This window comes from Rhinoderma darwinii, chromosome 3 (genome assembly GCF_050947455.1).
Source record: "Rhinoderma darwinii isolate aRhiDar2 chromosome 3, aRhiDar2.hap1, whole genome shotgun sequence".
NCBI classification, from domain to species: domain Eukaryota; kingdom Metazoa; phylum Chordata; class Amphibia; order Anura; family Rhinodermatidae; genus Rhinoderma; species Rhinoderma darwinii.
In genome coordinates, this window is record NC_134689.1 from 28,805,711 (window position 1) to 28,826,799 (window position 21,089).

Here is a 21,089-nt window from a genome sequence, read left to right on the forward strand (position 1 = left end):
TAAATCACTTTATTACAGGATAGCTCAGATATATGATGCCATTGTTATGATATTCATCATTATTGGTTCTCATGATGCAGCAGAGAAGAGTAAACATCATTCTTGTGGAATATAATTTCCCCTAATACAAAGAAATTAGTCCGTGGCCCCATCTCTTAGATCATTAAGGGCCCTATTACACAGTCCGAGGTGGGCCGTGAAAAGAGCACTGATCAACGAGAGAGCTTGTTGATCGGCGCTCGTTTGCTCCTTTTACAAGGAGCAATGATTGGTTAAATATGGGGATGAGCGATCGTTACTTCGATCGCTCGTCCTCATAAATTTCCAACATGTCGGCAGCACATCTCCCTGTTTATACAAGAATATGTGCTGCACAGGGCAATGATCGGGAACGAGCGTTCAAATGAAAACTTGTTTGCTCAATCATTGGCCCAAGCAAAAGAACATTAACTTTGATTTGCCGTGGGCCTGGGATATGTACTGTCTTTATCATACGCACCTGTGAGATGTTCTCAAAGTCTTTTTCTTCCACTTGTGTTTCCATCGACACTTTAATTTTTGGATCGGTCATTGTGCTTCGTGAGGCCATTGAGATTTCAGGAAACTCCTCCTTACTCACTTGAGTCCCAACGTTCTTGTATTTTGGGACCAATGGCTGAACCTTTGATGATCCAGACTTCTACAAAGAGGAGGGAAATAGTAATCGTATATATCATATATATATATATATATAATGTATATATCTCTTTTGATAGGAAATATATAGTCTCCATTACACCTCACCCAGTGTCTAACTATGAAGCCATATGGCAGTGTTGAATATGTTACTAGGGATAATGGTCAGCTGGGTGACAATGTCTGTCATACTGTAATGTGGCCATATTGTTAGTCACATTTTCTTTTATTTATTCTTTTGTAAATGGTTGAATATTTTTGTACAACTTGACAGAAGAAGTTAACACAAGGCCATTCACATAAATAAATGTTTTTTTAATTCTTATTATAATTGTTATTATTATAAGGGAGAAAGAAAAACTTCATAAATCTTACATTAAAGGGGTTGTCTGGGAAATGTAAAAGCAGGCAGGGTATGGGCTAGAGTAACAAAACAAGGAATACTCACCTAGTAATTTCCCACACCGTACGTGCGCCACTGCTCCGCCGGTCTGTAAACTTTCACAGCAAGTGATGACATTCGTTCGGCGGCAGCCAATCACTGGCCTCAGCAGTGGTGCTGGCAAGAATGGCGAACCATCCCTGAGGCCAGTAATTGGCTGCAGCCGAATGGGACGTCATCACTTCCTGTAGAGACAACCTAACCGGCAGAGTCCTTCGTAGCAGTTCTGGAGCGGCGGTGGATGCAGTAGGTGAGTTTAACTAGTTTTCTTACTTTAGCGCATACTCTGCCTGCAGCCCTTGTTTTACATGTCCTGGACAACCGCTATAAACCCTCCATTGTATATTAGAATTATAAACTAGTCACAAAAACGTAGAGATAAAACATAACAAACAACTTCGTAGCTGCAGGAAATAAGTATGAAATCAATAACAGAACACATAATCTCACCTTGCCGAAAACATCCCAAAAGCTCTTTTTCTCCGGTTTGGGACGTTGTGTTGTGATCTACAGAGAAAAAAAGTCACATGTGATCTATCTATCTATCTATCTATCTATCATTGTGCATATAGGTCTGTGGTTCACGGTCTGCGGTCAGTCTTAATATGATGTGGATGTTACGTTAATGGAAAATGTATTATATAGAATGCTATTTACATCCTTTTTAGACTGAAGACGTCCAAAAAGATTCAATTTCCCACGCTTCCCTGAACCCTGGGAGCTGGGAAGGTAGATGTAACAGTGGGACAGAGAAAAAAAGTCATACGTGATCTGTCTGTCTGTCTGTCTGTCTGTCTATGTAATCTATCACTTTGTTGATGTGGGACCCTGACTGTGTAATCATCTGATCTTCCACTGCTTCAGTGCTCTGACTCCATTTCAAACCTGGGAGGGTTTTTCCATTTCTTGTTTTTATTCATGTCGATGTGTGTTCTTATAGTACATTAATAAAGTATTTTTTGTATCTTTTCAATACTTGGTTGTGATCTTTTCTGGGTTGGTTTAATAAATATGGTCACGAGGACCACGTTATTATATGGGGCTGTTGCTTGGTTTTTCCAGTCTTAATATGATGTGGATGTTGCTCCATTGGAGCTTTCACTTTAATGGAAAATGTATTATATAGAATGTTATATTTATTTAAATTCGTTTCATTCTACATATTACAAATACTGTATGAAAATCAGTTGGAGAGTATATCATGAGAACAATAATGACATCTTCATCATCATTATCACCATCATCATCAGATAACGATATTCAATAATGATACATACATATATAACAAATATGAACAAGTCATCCAATTGCAAATCTACATAAAGTAAATATATAAAGTGAAAGGAGTGAAAACGGTCTACAAAACTAAAAGGAGACCTTTGAACAGAAAATAATGCATATGCCATATTATTTCTCATGTATAACAAGTATACGTCAGGTTATCAACACATTCAGGGACAGCGTGATGTTATTGAAAGAGAGCCTTCATCAGAAACATCAAAGGTAGCCAACCATTGACCCCAAATTTTATTACATTTTTTAGGGCAGTCCTGATGGTGATATATTAATTGCTCATATGAAATGACAGTAGTAACAAGTGCTTTCCAAGCGGATAGCGATGGTGGAGTGTCCGCCATCCAGTGCATAGCTATCGTTTTCCTAGCTAAAAATAAAGTTTCTTTCAGAAAAACACAAGTGTGATGTGACCAGTGTTCTTCATTCAGAAGACCTAACAAGGCTATTTTCTGGATAAACGGCAAAGGGCATTGAAGAATTGGTGTAATAGTGTCATATACTAGTTTCCAAAAAGCCGAGATAAATAGACATTCCCAAATGAGGTGGCAGAAGTCCGCCTCAGGTCGATAACATCTGTGGCAATCATATGTGGGAGTTCTACCCATTCGATGTAGGCGTATAGTAGTAAGATAAGTCTGGTGGATAATATATAACTGAATAAGTCTATTATTAATTGTCAGAAATACTGACAAATGTGAATATAACAAGTCATTTACGTCATCGGGGGAAGATCTGGTATTTGTACTTTCCACATATCAAGTACTGGGAGTGGAGTAGAGTTTATCCTGGCTGAGTGCAAATGAGTATATAAGGCCGAAATGAGACCTCTGGGGCCTTGAGACTTCAATATGCCAATAACGGGGTAGTTAGATATAATGGTTGTGCTAGGTGGAAATTGTACCTGTAAGTTGGCGAAGGTGTAAGTATCTGTACCATTGTAACCCTGAGATATGGTAAGTATCTTGCAGTTGTGTGAATGTAAGGAAGGAGCCAACATCACCAAGTCTAACTATTCCCAGGTCTTGCCAGACCTGAGTGTCCGCTAGGATTATGCCCCAAAGGCAATTCTGGAATGGTGTCCATATAGGTAAGTATTTTTTTAGATGTACACCAAATTGCTAATGCAAGAGTGTGTAGAGGGAGTAAGGTAGTTTGCTTAGTGAATCCTGGATATTCTAAGAAGCTAAGCAAGCTATGACCTGCTACCAGAGAAGCCAAAAAATAATCAGAATCAAAAAGAGGAGTATCGCAGACCCAATCTTGTATATTACGGAGTTGAACAGCCAAGTAATATAAATGAAAGTCTGACAAAGCCATACCGCCATCAGTTTTAGGGCGTTGCAAGGTATTTAGTTTAAGTTTTCATCTGGACGAACCCCATATGAATTTAATAACTAAAGAATTAAGGGATCGGAAGAAGGACATAGGCACTGTGACAGGCAGATGTTGCAATACATAAGTACATTTAGGTTGCGCTACCATTTTAACTAAATTTATGCGACCTGCAACGGATAGTGGTAATTTGGACCATGATCTAAATTTATCTCCTACCTGTCCTAATAATGGGGCAATAGAAGTCTCGCCGGAATGTTTATGACCAAGAACCATATGGATTTCAAGATATTTAAACTTGGAAACAGTTTCAAGGTCATATTGTAATAGTAATGGGTCAGGAGTGGGATTTCTTGCCGTGCATAGTATGGCCGATTTCTGCCAATTTACCCGTAGTCCTGAGCATTGTGAGAAAGTATTAAGTGATTGGACAGATAAGTGGAATGATTTAGATTGATTTCTCAAAAAAAGGACCATATCATTGGCTTATAAACCCACTACAGTTGTTTTATCCTTCCATGTAATGCCAGTGATTTCTGGTGAGGAGTGGAGTCTAATTGCTATCGCTTCTATGGCTATAGCAAATAAAGCCAGAGACAGGGGACACGTCCTGTGCCACGAGCCAGAGGGAAAGGGAGGGCAGGAATGTTATTAACAACCACATTGGCCACAGGGGTTGCATATATTAGTCAAATCCACATTTGAAACTGGGGACCAAAACCAAAATGTGTCAAACAGGCCCATAAAAATGACCATTCCACAGAATTGAATGCCTACATTGTATGTAAAGAAGCAATCGCCCATGGCATATCATGGGCTCTGCTTAACTGTATAATAGTTTGCACTTTCCTGATATTTGCAGCAGTGGACTTTCCCGGCATAAACCTAGTTTGATCCGAATAGATTATAGAAAGGATGATCTCGTTTAATCTTCTGGCTAGTATCTTAGTCTAAATTTTATAGTCTACATTAACTAGTCATATGGGTCTATAAGAGCCACACTCAAGAGGGTCTTTGTCGGGTTTCAGTAGCACTATGATTGTAGCATCATAGAATATAGATGGAAGGGAGCGTGAGTGTGGGGCTTGACTAAGGGTATCTAATAGGAGTGGGGCAATTGTGTCTAAAAATCTTCTATATACTTCTATCGGCAGGCAATCGCGGGCCATGCACATGGCCACGTCCATTATTTTCTATGAGCCTGGGCTCCTGGGCTATACACGGACAGTGGAAACCACGATCGTGTGCATGGGCCCATAGAAATGAATGAGCCCACGGGATCCATGGGATCCACGGGAGAATTGCGGCTGCAAAAGCACGTTCGTGTGCATGGGGCCTAAATGGGGCTTCGAATCTGGAAACTTGCTCATTTGAAAAAGTCGGAAATGTGAGATCTTGTAAATATGATAAAACATCAGTTTACAGAGTAGGCATAAGAGGAGCTATATAACTCAGCATAGTAATTCCTGAATCTGGATGTAATCTTCTCAGCCTCTGTTAAAATGGTCCCATCAGAGTCCCAAATTTTCAGGACTGAGTTACTACCACTGTCCTGTTTAATTAGGTGGGCCAATAACTGACTAGACTGGTTGCCCATCTCAAAATAGTATTGACATGTGAAGAATAGCTGACGTTTAGATTTAAGGTGGAGTTGTCTTTTATATGTGTCAAACTTAACCAGTTAGTTTTATGGGCATCAGTAGGGTCAGTAATGTATTGTGCCTCTGCTGCTGCCACCTGACTTTCCAAATCTCGTTCTAATTGAGCTGAGGTTCTTTTAATAAAAGAGACGGTGGATTTTAAACAGCCTTGAAGATACGCCTTGAACGAATCTGGTATACGATCAGATTGGCCAATAAGTTTTAGCCAGAAGGGTTGTATTTTCCAATTGGCCAATATACGTTTACCAGGGAAAGTTAAGTGAAGTAATACTGGACTGTGGTCAGACATACCTCTACCATCATGTGCTACTGATGTGACATATAGAGAGACATTAGGGGAGCCAAAACAATAGTCAATTCTAGACAACGTATTCCGTCCCGTCGAGTGACAGGTGTATTCTACCTCATCAGGGTGGTGTGTTCTCCATAGGTCGATCCAGCCCACACTATTGATCAGCTGATATAAAGAAGTAGGGTGTATAGAGGGGAGAGAGTGGCAAATCTATCTAAGGATGTGTGCATGACTTGATCAAATTCACCCATACATAAGATAAAGGATGTAGGGAATTGGTGAGTGAATGTAATCGCCGCCTGAATAACATATAGATTGGCTTGTGGGGGATTATAAAGACATAAGACCACCTATGGTCTAGTGTCAATTTCTGTATAAACGAAGACAAATTTCCCATCTGGGTCTCTGTGGGTTTGCATAGGATTCCAACGCACAGATCGGTGTACAAGAAGAGAGACCCCTCTGGAATATGAAGTGTGGTAGGAGTGGCAAGAACATTGTACCCAGGGTCAGCTGTGAGATAAGTTTCTTGTAGGCCAACAATATGGGGACTGGAGTGGGAAAAAACTGATGCCCGAAGTACCCAAACCATACACATTCCACGAGACGTTAGAGTCGAAGACATGTATATATAGGTATGGTAAGTATATGTATAATCCTGAATATGAGTAAGGCTGGGTTCACACGTGGCGGAATTTCACTTGAATTCCGCTGCGGACACTCCGCAGCGTTAATCCGCAGCGGAGCCGTTTCTCCATTGACTTCCACTTCTATTTAGACGATGCGTAAAATTCCGCTGCGGAGCATAGGCTGCGGAGCGGAATTTGGTGTCCGCAGCATGCTCTGTCTGTTGCGGAGCAGTGGAGGACTGGTTGCGGACTCATGGCGGAATTTCTCCATTGACTTCAATGGAGATTCTAATTTCCGCAATGAAGTCCGCAGCTGTCATGCACATGTTATGTGTGCTGCGGATGCGTCTTGCTTTTTTGCCATGACATTTCTTCATTCTGGCTGGACCTATGTATTTCTAGGTCTACAGCCAGACTGAGGAAGTCAATGGGGCTCCCGTAATGACGGGAGCGTTGCTAGGAGACGTCAGTAAATAGTCACTGTCCAGGGTGCTGAAAGAGTTAAGCGATCGGCAGTAACTGTTTCTGCACCCGGGACAGTGACTACCGATCCCAATATACAGCAACCTGTAAAAAAAATTGAAGTTCATACTTACCGAGAACTCCCTGCTTCTGTCTCCAGTCCGGCCTCCCAGGATGACGTTTCAGTCTAAGTGACGGCTGCAGCCAATCACAGGCCAATAACAGGCTGCAGCGGTCACATGGACTGCCGCGTCATCCAGGGAGGTCGGGCTGGATGCCGAAGGAGGGACGCGTCACCAAGACAACGGCCGGTAAGTATGAATTTCTTTGACTTTCACTAGGGAAAGGGCTGTCCCTTCTCTCTATCCTGCACTGATAATAGAGGGAAGGGAAGCACTTTTCCCGCAGTCCGCAGCAGCTAGTCCGTATCAATTTACTGCACATTTTGGGCAGATCCGCAGCCGTAATCCGCAACCCGGATTAGGTGCGGCATTGATGCGGACAGTTGCGGAGGAAATCCGCCACGTGGGGGCATGCCCTTAACCCCTTCCCGCTCCTTGACGTACTATTACGTCATGGCAGCTGTATCGTTCGCGCTCCATGCCGTAATAGTACGTCTCGGGAGTAACGGCCGTTTCGGCCGTCCTCCCGACACATACAGGAGCTGTGACGCTGCTGTCTTGTTCAGCAGCTGTCACAGCTCCTACAGCGGGGACCGATCGCTGTGTCCCCGCTGATTAACCCCTTAAAAGCCGCGTTCTATAGAGATCGCGGCTTTTTAGGGGTTAAGCTGCCATCGCCGGCCTGCTACGCGATAGCGGCCGGCGATGGTGACTATGGCAACCGGACACCAAACAATGGCGTCCGGCTATGCCATAGACGGAAGCCTAGTGGGTCCTGACAACGTCAGGACCCACTATGCTTGCTGTCAGTGAGTAGCTGACAGTTCTAATACACTGCACTACGCATGTAGTGCAGTGTATTAGAATAGCGATCAGGGCCTCCTGCCCTCATGTCCCCTAGTGGGACAAAGTAATAAAGTAAAAAAAAAGTTAAAAAAAGATGTGTAAAAATAAGAAAATAAAAGTTTTAAAAGTAATAAAAGTAAAAGTCCCACTTTTTCCCTTATCAGGCCTTTATTATTAATAAAAATATATAAACAAACAAATAAACTATACATAATTGGTATCGCCGCGTCCGTAACGGCCTGAACTACAAAATTATTTTGTTATTTATCCCGCACGGTGAACGCCGTAAAAAAAAATATTAATAAACCGTACCACAATCACAATTGTTTGGTCACTTCACCTCCCAAAAAATGGAATAAAAAGAGATCAAAAAGTCGCATGTACCTAAAAATGGTACTGATGGAAAATACAGTTCGTTACGCAAAAAATAAGTCCTCGCACGGCTTTATTGATTGAAAAATAAAAACGTTCTGGCTCTTAGAATAAGGTAACACAAAAAGTGAATGATTGTTTACAAAACGTATTTTATTGTGCAAACGCCATAAGACATAAAAAAAAACTATAAACATCTGGTATCGCCGTGATCGTATCGCCCCGCAGAATAAAGTTAATATATCATTTATAGCGCACGGTGAACGCTGTAAAAAAAAAAGTATACAAAAACAATAGTAGAATTGCTGTTTATTAGTCACCACGCCACCTAAAAATGGAATAAAAACTGATCAAAAAGCCGCATGCACCCCATGAAAACTACAATGGATTCCTCAAGGGGTCTAGTTTCCAAATTGGGGTCACTTTTGGGGGGTTTCCAATGTTTTGGCACCACAAGACCTCTTCAAACCGGACATGGTGCCTAATAAAAAAGAGGGCTCAAAATCCGCTAGGTGCTCCTTTGCTTCGGAGGCCGGTGCTTCAGTCCATTACCGCCCGAGGGCAACATGTGGGATATTTCTCTAAACTGCAGAATCTGGGCAATAATATTGAGTTGCGTTTCTCTGGTAAAACCTTTTGTGTTATAAAAAAAATGGTATAAAAAGAGTAAATTTCACCTCTACTTTGCTCTAAATTTCTGTGAAACACCTAAAGGGTTCATAAACTTTCTAAATGCTGTTGTGAATACTTTGAGGGGTCTAGTTTCTAAAATGGGGTGTTTGATAGGGGTTTCTAATATATGGGCCCCTCAAAGCAACTTCAGAAATGAACTGGAACCTAAAAAAATAAATAAATGAGGCAATACTTCGCTTCTTACATTATACTGATAATGAGCCGTGCCCACTCCGAGATGACCCCAGTTTTGACCGTTTGTATAAACGGAGACCCCTATTAGACCGTTCCAGTGCCCGGTTTTCCCAAGCATACACCCCGAGAAGTGTATTTCTATTGATGAGTCCCTGGTACATTTTAAAGGGAGGGTTCAATTCCGCCAGTACCTGCCGGGTAAGAGGGCAAGGTATGGCGTGAAGATGTATAAGCTGTGCGAGAGTGCATCAGGGTATACCTACAGGTTTAGGATATATGAAGGAAAGGCCACCCCCAAACCAGACTGCATCCTGGACTACAATAGGTACATGGGAGGGATGGACTTGTCAAATCAAGTCCTGAAGCCCTACAGCGCCATGCGGTGTGGTATAAGAAGCTGGCCGGGCACATCATACAGATGGCTTTGTACAATGCGTACGTGCTACGTCGATGTGCAGGCCAGAGGGGAACTTTCCTGGAATTTCAAGATCTAATCTTTAGGGACCAGGAAGGGGGGGCACCCAGTACTTCTGGAAGCGAGGCCACACGCATCGTACCAGGGCAACACTTTCCAGGAGAAGGTCCCCAAACCGGTGGAAAGGGAAAGAGTCAAAAGAGGTGCAGAGTCTGCTATAAGAGGGGGATAAGGAAGAACACAATATACCAATGTGACACGTGTCCCGAAAAACCAGGGCTCTGTATAAAAGATTGTTTTAAAATGTATCATACATCCCTTGATTTTTAATTTACCCTGATGCACTCCGCACAGCTTACCCCCCTCATCTTTCCCTTCTGAGCCCTGCCGTATGCCCAGGCAGCTGATAACAGCCACATGTAGGGTATTGTCGTACCCAGGAGAACCCACATTACAATTTAAGGGGTGTATATCTCCGGTGGCGCATGCTGGGCACACTATATTGGACACTGAAATGACATATACATATATAAAATTGCAAATCTCACACTGCACCATCTGCTGCGCATTATCTTTTACACAGTACCTGTGGGGTCAAAATGCTCACTACACCTCTAGATGAATGTCTTAAGGGGTGTAGTTTTTAAAATGGGGTCACTTCTCGGGGGTTTCAACTGTACTGGTACCTCAGGGGCTTCTGCACACATGACTTAGCACCAGAAAAGCTCCAGTAGGCCAAATGGTGGTCCTTTCCTTCTGAGCCCTCCCATGGGCCCAAAGGGCAGTTTATCACCACAAATGGGGTATTGCCGCACTAAGGACAAATTGGGCAACAAAATGGGGTATGTTGTTCCTTGTGAAAATAAGAAATGTTGATCAAAAATGACATCTTATTGGAAAAAATATCATTTTTTTCATTTCACAGCCCAATTCAAATAGGTGCTGTGAAAAACCTGTGCGGTCAAAATGATAACAAAAACCATAAATGAATTCCTTGAGGGGTGTAGTTTCCAAAATGGGGTCACTTCTGGTGGGTTTCCATTGCTTTGATACCTCTGGGGCTCTGCAAATGCAACATGGCACCCGAAAACCAATCCAGCAAAATCTGGACTCCAACAAACACATAGCGCTCCTTTCCGGCTGAGCCCTCCCATGGGCCCAAACGGCAGTTTATCACCACAAATGGGGTATTGCCGCACTAAGGACAAATTGGGCAACAAAATGGGGTATGTTGTTCCCTGTGAAAATAAGAAATTTTGATCAAAAATGACATCTTATTGGAAAAAATATAATTTTTTTCATTTCACAGCCCAATTCAAATAGGTGCTGTGAAAAACCTGTGCGGTCAAAATGATAACAAAAACCATAAATGAATTCCTTGAGGGGTGTAGTTTCCAAAATGGGGTCACTTCTGGTGGGTTTCCATTGCTTTGATACCTCTGGGGCTCTGCAAATGCGACATGGCACCCGAAAACCAATCCAGCAAAATCTGGACTCCAACAAACACATAGCGCTCCTTTCCTTCTGAGCCCTCCCATGGGCCCAAACGGCAGTTTATCACCACAAATGGGGTATTGCCGCACTAAGGACAAATTGGGCAACAAAATGGGGTATGTTGTTCCCTGTGAAAATAAGAAAATTTGATCAAAAATGACATTTTATTGGAAAAAATATCATTTTTTTCATTTCACAGCCCAATTCAAATAGGTGCTGTGAAAAAACTGTGCGGTCAAAATGATAACAAAAACCATAAATGAATTCTTTGAGGGGTGTAATTTCCAAAATGGGGTCACTTCTGGTGGGTTTCCATTGTTTTGATACCTCAACGCCTCTTCAAACCTGGCATGCTGCCTAAAATATATTCTAATAAAAAAGAGGCCTCAAAATGCACTAGGTGCTTCTTTGCTTCTAGGGCTTGTGTTTTAGTCCACGAGCGCAGTAGGGCCACATGTGGGACATTTCTAAAAACTGCAGAATCTGGACAATACATATTTAGTAGTGTTTCTCTGGTAAAACCTTCTCTGTTACTAAAAAAAAATTGAATAAAATTGAAATTCAGCAGAAAAAATGAAATTTGCAAATTTCATTTCCACTTTGCTTTAATTCCTGTGAAATGCCTGAAGGGTTAAAAACTTTCTATATGCTGTTTTGAATACTTTGAGGGGTCTAGTTTTTAAAATGGGGTGTTTTATGGGGGTTTCTAATACATAGGCCCCTCAAATCCACTTCAGAACTGAACTGGCACCTTCAAAAAAAGGCTTTTGAAATTTTCTTAAGAATATGAGAAATTGCTGTTTATGTTCTAAACCTTGTAACGTCCAAGAAAAATAAAATAATGTTCAAAAAACGATGCCAATCTAAAGTAGACATATGGGAAATGTGAACTAGTAACTATTTTGGGTGGTATAACCGTCTGTTTTTCAAGCAGATGCATTTAAATTCTGAAAAATGCTATTTTTTGTAAATTTTCTCTAAATTTTGCAATTTTTCACAAATAAAGACTGAATATATCGACCAAATTTTACCACGAACATGAAGCCCAAAGTGTCACGAGAAAACAATCTCAGAATCGCTTGGATAGGTTTAAGCATTCCGACGTTATTACCACATAAAGTGAAATATGTCAGATTTGAAAAATGGGCTCTGAGCCTTAAGGCCCAAACTAGGCTGCGTCCTTAAGGGGTTAAGGGTCCAGAAGAAAAGGAGTATATAAAAGACGTGACAGTGATTATAACAAAATTTCGTAGCATCTATGACATAGGCTAAGATCAAAACAATAAGAACCATATTAAAATAGTAACATGGAACAGTAACCGCGTAACCCTGTAAAGATGTAGTTGCAGGGTGAAATATAGTGTAGAATGGGGAATGTCCGACTAAGATATTGTCAGACATGTGACTACACATACACAGTATTATAATAAACAGATTCGATATTAATAGGAAACCGGGCCACACAACATAAGAGTGAGTCGTATACCGGGACCTACATTAAATCTGTATGGGACATGGATAGATGGTAACAGGAAGCAAATACAAGAATGTAAAATGATAAGCAGTAAAATGTACATAAGTATACAGGTAACACGTCATATATATTCTAACCAAAAGCACCAAGTAAACTTCCAGAAGATGTAGCCAACAAAATCAGTGTCGCAAAAGTTCAGCAGGTCAAAAGTGTAGCTAAAGAAATATCCTGTGTGTAAATCCAGGTCAATCTTGTGACGGCTGCATTTGGAGCCATTCAGTTGTTTCCCGTGGACTGTAAGAAGACCACCTTGCCATCAGCGTCTATACGGAGACGAGCTGGATACGCCATAAAGTAGGGAATTCTGCGATTTCTAAATTTCCTTTTTACCTCAATGAAGGTAGCACGCTGTTTCTGTAAGTCCGCTGAGAAGTCAGGAAAAATGGAAATGGTAGAGTTGTTCAATTTCAGCGACCCTTTCAAGCGGGCAAGACGTAGGACGAAGTCACGATCTCTATAATTCAGTAGTTTAGCCAAAAATGGTCGTGGGTTGGCACCTGGAGGGGGAGGTTTAGCCGGTACTCTATGAGCACGTTCCACTACAAAGCAGGAGGAAAAGGAGGCGTCTCCTTATGTAGTTTTGAGCTAGTTTTCTAAGAATGATTTTGGAGTCTGGCCTTCAGCTTTCTCAGGGAGACCCATGATTCGCAAGTTATTGCGGCGTAGTCTATTTTCCAAGTCATCCAGTTTGGACTGACAAGCTTCCATTTTACGAGAGGCAGAGGAAATTGTAATTGTGAGAGGATTAATCTTGTCTTCTGCACGGGATACTCTATCCTCTATTTCTCCTATACGACCGCGCTAATTCTGCATGTCCCGGCGCAGTAAATTGACATCGATTTTTATTTCTTCAGTTTTACCTGTCAAGGAGGAGGTACAGGTAGTAATGGCCGACAACAACTATGTGGAAACCTGTCGCAAAGTAGGTTCAGGATCTGTATCAGGGTCAACACCATCTCTGGAATGAGAATCGCCTTCCCTTAATTTCCCCTGTGTAGAACGTGTTGAGCGAGGAGTAGACATATGTCCTTCTTGGTCTGTATGAACAAACTCTTTCAGTCTATACATAGTAGGCTGTAGTTTGGATTTGTGCATACCTTTCAATAAAGAATGAGCAATTCACATGTATTTGTACTGGGTGCAGGCCCAGGAAGACAAGATATATTAGTGTAAAGTAGACGTGTCCATCCAAATAATAAGTCTGATCAACGTGATAAGTGATCAAGAAACGTCAATGTCGCAGCTACACAGGAAAGAGTACCTCAGGTAAGTTAATGGATGTTTTCCCGCCGCGTGGTGACTCCCAATAACAGGGAGTGTGCAGGATAAGTCAGTAGTCCCAAATTGTTGCAGGAGCCAAGGTTAGGCACTGCAAGGAGAACTAGGAGGATATGTCGGACACCTGCAGGAGCTCCGGTATCTGTGTCCCACGCCCCTGAAGTCGTCACTCAGCTCAGACGGGAGAAAGTATGTCGTCCCGCAGGGCAAGGAGATCGTCCATACCTTGTGCAGTAGTACGGGCTATTCGGCATAAAGAGGGGAAGAGCTGGAACTGATCGCCGACAGGCATATGTAGTTTCGTCACTAGCTCTCTACACGAGGTGAAGTGGTGATGTGGATCAGGAGATGTATATCAGGCCGCCGAATGCCGCATTTCATCGTTTCTAGCCAAAAGGGGGTCCCAGAATATGTCAGGAGTGTTGTCGGGTGTAAGGTGGTCCGGTACTAAACTATAGGTATCGCATATAGGTATGCTCTCAGCACAGGATGAGGTCAGGATGAACAACGGTCCTCTGGAGAGCGGCTTAAACATGTCCGTCCATCTTGGCTGCTGGCCACACCCCCATATAGAATGCTATTTACCTCCTTTTCAGGCTGAAGACGTCCGAAAACATTAAATTTCCCACGCTTCCCTGAATCCTGGGAGCGAGCAGGTAGATGTTTCTGTGGGACAGAGAAAAAAAGTCACATGTGATCTATCTATCTATCTATCTATCTATCTATCTATCTATCTATCTATCTATCTATCTATCTATCTATCTAATGTCTGTCTGTCTATCTATCTTCTTTCTATCTATCTATCTATAGATCCAGTGGCGTTACTACCACTGTAGCAGCCTAAGCGGCATAAGCGGGCCCATGCCCGGTCTTAGGGGTGTGCGACATGTGCGGGTGCACAGGGCACTGCAGCCTCCCAGCATGTAGGGGGCACCACTGTGCAGGCCGTGTGAAATATCTATCTATCTATCTATCTATCTATCTATCTATCTATCTATCTATCGCTTTAAAACCCCCGTTGTATATTAGAATTATAAATTAGTCACATAAACTAAAGGATAAAATATAACAAACAACTTTGTAGCTGCAGGAAATAAGTATGAAATCAATAACAACACATAATCTCACCTTGCCGAAAACATCCCAAAAGCTCTTTTTCTCAGTTTTGGGACGTTGTGTTGTGATCTACAGAGAAAAAAAAGTCACATGTGATCTATCTATCTACGTATCTATCTATCTATCTATCTATCTATCTATCTATCTATCTATCTATCTATCTTTCTATCTATCTATCTATCTACGTATCTATCTACGTATCTATCTATCTATCTACGTATCTATCTACGTATCTATCTATCTATCTATCTATCTATCTATCTATCTATCTATCTATCTATCTATCTATCTATCTATCTATCTATCTATCTATCTATCGCATATCTATCTATCTATCTATCTATCTATCTATCTATCTATCTATCTATCTATCTATCTATCTATCTATCTATCGCATATCTATCTATCTATCTATCTATCTATCTATCTATCTATCTATCTATCTATCTATCTATCTATCTATCTATCTATCTATTCTATCTATCTATCTATCTATCTATCTATCTATCTATCTATCTATCTATCTATCTATCTATCTATCTATCTATCTATCTATCTGCATAAAGGGTTTGTTACCGTCACGTAATACCCCTTTCTGACCAAGGGAGATGGCATTTTTTCCAGATTCACCAATCCATTTGAAGCTATGGTCGGCTCCATGGTTTTAGGAGCAGAATCTGGTTGAACAGGAAAAGCCTGCCAAAGAGAAATCTGAAGTGAATAGATAGATGTGTTTTTAAAATATTTTTGTTTAGTTAATATCCAAACTTCCACCAATATACCCAAACACATCCTTTCGATGCATCAAAGCATCCCCCAATGTATCCAAACATCCCCCCAACCCTGACTTTTCTGCATCAAGATAAAACTAGAAGAAAATGTAGATGAATTTTCCACTGCTAAGGGAGTGACTCTGACAAGGATATGTATTAGAAAATTCCAATAACTGCAATTCCTGCTTTTCTCCCTGGCTGTTTAATCTAGGGACAGGTTGACTGACAGCGGTCCCTGTAAGGCTATGTTCATAGAGGGCAGATATGCTGCGTAAAAGCACACAGCGTATCCGCCCTGGGCGCCGCAGGGAATATCGTCTGAAAAACTGCACCAAATTATAGTGCAGTTTTTCAGCCGGAATATCCACTGTGAAAAACTGCACATGAAAAAAAAAAAAAGTTTGATACTTACGTAGCCATGGCAACATGTCCCTCTGCCATCCTGCAGGCCGGCCTTCTGGGATGACGTTTTATCCCCTGTGACCATTGCAGCCTGTGATTGGCTGCAGCTATCACATCTAAAAGAAAAAAGTCATCCCAGGAGGATACCTTGGACGAAGAAACACAAAATTTTGGGTAAGTATACGATTCTTTTTTTTCTGATCTGCGCTCTTCCGCCGCAAAAAATGCAACATCTGCTATTTGTTGTGGGTTTTACCCCCCATTGAATACAATGGGGGAAACCCGCAACATGAAACAGCGATTACGCAAAACACAATTGACATGCTGCAGATTAAATAAACTTACTACAGGTCAATTTCTGAGCGTTTTTTCCGCTAATAATTTACACGCGTGTGGATGAGGTTTGTTGAAATCGTATCCACTCTGCTGCTACTTTATTATGCTGCAGATTTTCCACAACGAATCCCGTTACAGAAAATCTGCAGTATTTGCGCTACTTGTGAACTTACCCTAAGAGGAGAGGGTGTTTATGCTGCTTCGTTTTAGTGATCGGTAGGGGTCTCAGTGCTCGGACCCCCACCGATCAAAACTTCTGACAAGTCACTATGACGTCAAAAGTTTTTCAAAAAGTTTAGTTACCCTTTAAAGGGTAACTAAAGGTTTGACAAACTTCTGACATGTCATAGTGACATGTCAGAAGTTTTGATTGGTTGGGGTCCAAGCACTGAGACCCCCACCAATCGCTCAAATGAAGCGGCAGAAGCTCTCTTGTGAGCGCTTAGCCGCTTTGTTTCTGTTCGGCTTTTTCCGGAAAGCCGATGTATCGGTGTACGGGCTCATAGACTTTCTATTGGGCCCGTACTCCGATACATTGATTTCCGGAAAAAGCGGAACAGACACGTAGCGGCTAAGCGCCTACACGAGTGCTTCTGCCGCTTCGTTTGAGCGATTGGTGGGGGTCTCAGTGCTCGGACCCCCACCAATCAAAACTTCTGACATGTCACTATGACATGTCAGAAGTTTGTCAAACCTTTATTTACCCTTTAAATGAAGCTGTAACCGACCCAGCACTTTTATCCATAATGTAGGTTTCCTGTCTTTCTTATATTACGTTGGTTATATTACATATTTACTTCTGCAGGCCAGGGGTGGTTCCCGCTCTGCTGTCAGTCTTAATATGATGTGGATGTTACTCCAGTGGAGCTTTCACTTTGATGTAAATGCTATTTACCTCCTTTTTGGACTGATGAACTCCAAAAAGATTCCATTTCCCACGCTTCCCTGAATCCTGGGAGCGGGCAGGTTGATGTTTCTGTGGGACAGAGAAAAAAAGTCACATGTGATCTATCTGTCTGTCTGTCTGTCTGTCTGTCTGTCTGTCTATCTTTGTGCATATAGGTCTGTTACCTTGACATAATACCCCTTTCTGGCCAAGGGAGACGGCTTATTTTCCAGATTCACCAATCCAATTGAAGCTATGGTCGGCTCCGCTGTTTTAGGAGCAGAATCTGGATGAACAAGATTATCCTGCCAAAGAGAAAACTGAAGTGAATAGATGTGAATTTTACACATTTTTTGTATATTCAATATCCAAATTTCCACCAATATATCCAAACATCCTTTCGAAGCATCAAAGCATCCCCCAATGTATCCAAACATCCCCCCAACCCTGACTTTTCTGCATCAAGATAAAACTAGAAGAAAATGTAGAATAAGAGAAATGTTACCTTGCTCTTGTAGTCCCGTCTCCAGGAAGGTTTCCATGTCCTTGCTGGGATTTTGAACTCTCTTACTGGAGCGTTCGGGATGTAATCAAAGACCCCAGCGAGACATTGCTGTGAAAAAGACAGAAAAATGAGTTACCTTCAGGTGAATGTTTTTCTGTAGATCATGATTTAGATTTGTGTATAGGGGAGAGATCCATTATGATCCTATGTTTATATATAGACAGCACCTGACCCTGTGGTGATGCACGGAGCATCAACTGCCACCAATAATTCCCAATAATGGACATGGCCATAACATTACAATGTCTGATCAAGTGGCCAAACAATAATGGGAAAGTGTGTCGGACATTAAAGTGAATGTCTAATATGCTGATGCAGCGATAAGCAGAATACTGGAGCAAATTCTGACAGTCTGCATTCTCTAATTAGGCCCCATGCACACGACCGTAGAGTTAGTTCGTAATTACGGACGATTCATTTCTATGGCCGCCGGACGATTTCGCGTTTAATTACGGGAAGGTGTCCGTGCCGTAGAAAGCCTTCGCAAAAGATAGGACATGCTATTTATGGCTTTTTACGGACCGTGCCCCCATACTGTATAGATGTTTCTGTGGGACAGAGACATGATTTATGACGTTCGCATCTCCTAACAGTTTATCACAAGTTGTTGGATCACAATAATACCATAAAACTCCTGCATCTTTAAGAATCAACACATAAAAAAATCCATCTTCGTGAAAACATACTAATAGTTGAATTGGCTTTCTATGAAATTGGCCCTGAGGTGTATATTTGTGAGATAGATAAACTAGATTGTGAGCCCCATTGGAGACATGGACTGATACTACAAGCTCTGTACAACATTGTGGAACATGAACAGAAAATAAATAAATGATCCTTAATCTTCATAAACACAATATATATTGGATTACTTACAACGAATCTGGCCATTTTCAGAAAATTTGCACAGTAATACAATTAGTAATATCAGTATCTCACTCTCCTCTCCTTCTCTCTCTCCTACAAAAACCCTCAAAGAAGTTAAGCCTGAGCTCGGAATATTAAAGCAGTGACCGGTGACATCAGAGTAGGATGTGACGTCACAGGGCCATACCTTGGTTACAGGGCAGTGATATTATAACGGGCTTCATGACATGGCAAGGACACGATGTGGAGATTAATAACATTTCAAAAACATCAGAGATAAACTGTCAAGTTCTAATCCCGCCGCCTCAGTCTTGTCACTGTACAACTATAGATACAATGACTTTAAGTAATGAACTGTTACATTGTAACAAATAATGGAGTCCTGTTCTGTTTATAGCTTATAAAAGATACATTTTGCTACATTGTCTCTATACACAATATAACATTATGCTTCCATTTACATGGTGAGATTTCTGCCTGCCATCACTTTAAAATTGTCATGTTAAATCATTGTTGCCTTCACATATAAGGCTGCTATTCTGTTATACGGCATCGGGTACATTTAGGGTCAGTTCACACGTTGCGTAAATACTGCAGTTTTTCCGCAACGGTGTTCGTTGCGGAAAATCCGCAGCAAATATAGTAACAGCAAAGTGGATGAGATAAAACAAATCTCATCCACACGCTGCGTATATACTGCGAGGAAAAAAATGCTTCGTGATTGACCTGCGGTGCGGTATTTTATTCCACAGCATGTCAATTGTATTTGCGTAAACGCTGCTTATTTGTTGCAGGTTTTCCCTATTGAATACAATGGGGAGGTAAATCCCGCAACATATAGCAGTGGTTGTGTTTTTTGCGGTGGAAGAACGCAGATCACAAAAAAAAAAATTGTTCGCAATGATCCCGCCACAAAAAAGAAAGATAAAAAAAACATACTTACCCACAAGTCTGTGTTCCTCCCTCCAGCGCGGCCTCCTGGGATGACGTTTCATCCTATGTGAACGCCGCAGCCAATCACAGGCTGTAGCAGTGGTCACATTGGATGAAACATCAACCCAGGAGGCCAGCCTGTATAACGTCCGAGGGCCGATCTCATGGGATGACGCTTCGTCCCATGTGACCGCCGCTGCAGCCAATGACAGGCTGCAGCGGTCTCCTGCTAGCAGGCCGGTTAGTGCAGTGGTTTTCCGCAGGGGACATTCCGCAGGGGAGCACTGATCGCGGTGCTTCAATGGTTAACCCCTTGGTGCCACAGCGATTTTTCATTTTTTAACTCCCCGCCTTCCAAGAGCCATAACTTTTTTTATTTTTTCATCAATGGAGTGGTGTGGAGGCTTATTTTTTGCGGGAGGAGTTATAATTTCTATTGGCACTATTTAAAGTACCATATAATGTACTGGGAAACAAAAAAATAAATGATTGTAGGGTGGACTTGGAAAAAACGGTGATATTTCCATTGTTTTTACATCTTTCACCGTGCGATAAAAAACTACAACTTAATTTTATTCTGCTGGTCAATACGATTACGGTAATATCAAATTTATATAGTTTTTTTTATGTTTTACTAAAGAAAATATATATATATTTAAATAAAATCGAAAGTAGTGGATGTAATGTGGCTGGAGGAAGCGGAAGAAACAGTACCGGGAGGTCGCCATACTTTGCCAACATGGAGCCATATTGTTCTATATTGTCCAACATAGGACCAGGAAGTGCTTTCTTTACAGCCTCCCTGTTGGGCGCCATATTTTGGTGCTATACTAGGTGCTTAGAGTCAAATAATGACCAAATAGTACCATATATCAACCACACAGTACCCAAAAATATCAGAGGTCACCATACTTTGCCAATTTAAAGCCATGTTCTTTCCACACAGTGCCAAACAGTCCCAAAAGAATGCCATACTTTGCGCAAATAGTTATTTACAGTCCCAATTTATAGCCTACAGTCCCCTAATCACAGAACAAACACCATTTATCTCGACTATTACCAATATAATTGGATGATCTGCCTGATGACTAACTGTTGGGGTTCTAGTTTTCAGAAAATGGCGGCCCAGGACATTTGCCCAATTTGCACCCCTGGCATTGGCTTTCCCTATTTTAAAGGTCATTAAGGCTGCCTGTTCTGTTACAGGAGGCACCGCTGCTGGCCCTGTTACAGGTGACAAAAAGGTCGCTGCCGCTGTTATAGGGAGGGGCAATGGACCTATGAAGAGAGTAAAATAAAATATATTGTCAACAATCCAACGAACATTCTCTTTCATATGCTAAATATCTACGTTACAATCGGACTGTGATCTCCTACATCCTATACTGCTATTGAAAGACAATACCCAGGGCCGGCTCCAGGTTTATGTGGGCCCTCGTGCGACAGAACCTTAGTGGGCCCTTTTGCGGTGCAACTCGAGCGGAGGCAGTATAA

General features: G+C 41.7%; 2 protein-coding genes across 2 annotated transcripts in view; both read right to left on the bottom strand.

Annotated features, from left to right (window-relative positions):
- The window catches only part of LOC142750934 (uncharacterized), a 282,134-nt gene that overhangs the window by 131,154 nt on the left and 129,891 nt on the right, over positions 1–21,089 (bottom strand). The gene's annotated exons all lie outside the window — the stretch shown is intronic.
- Positions 5–20,411, bottom strand: LOC142748482 (uncharacterized). Its single transcript, XM_075855572.1, has 9 exons — positions 20,310–20,411; positions 17,736–17,843; positions 17,416–17,535; positions 17,240–17,320; positions 14,846–14,902; positions 14,303–14,383; positions 1,568–1,624; positions 500–679; positions 5–121 (listed from the first exon to the last, which is right to left on the bottom strand). The coding sequence occupies exons 1-9, from the start codon at positions 20,409–20,411 to the stop codon at positions 5–7; spliced, it is 903 nt and encodes a 300-aa protein (XP_075711687.1).

Excerpts from the sequence above, each read along its gene's own strand:
- LOC142748482 (XM_075855572.1), bottom strand. The coding sequence starts at position 20,411 with ATGGCGCCCAACAGGGAGGCTGTAAAGAAAGCACTTCCTGGTCCTATG. Across the intron at positions 17,536-17,735 it reads GACGGGACTACAAGAGCAAG|GATAATCTTGTTCATCCAGA; the intron begins GTAACATTTCTC and ends TCTCTTTGGCAG. Across the intron at positions 1,625-14,302 it reads GTCTTCAGCCTGAAAAGGAG|ATCACAACACAACGTCCCAA; the intron begins GTAAATAGCATT and ends TTTTCTCTGTAG.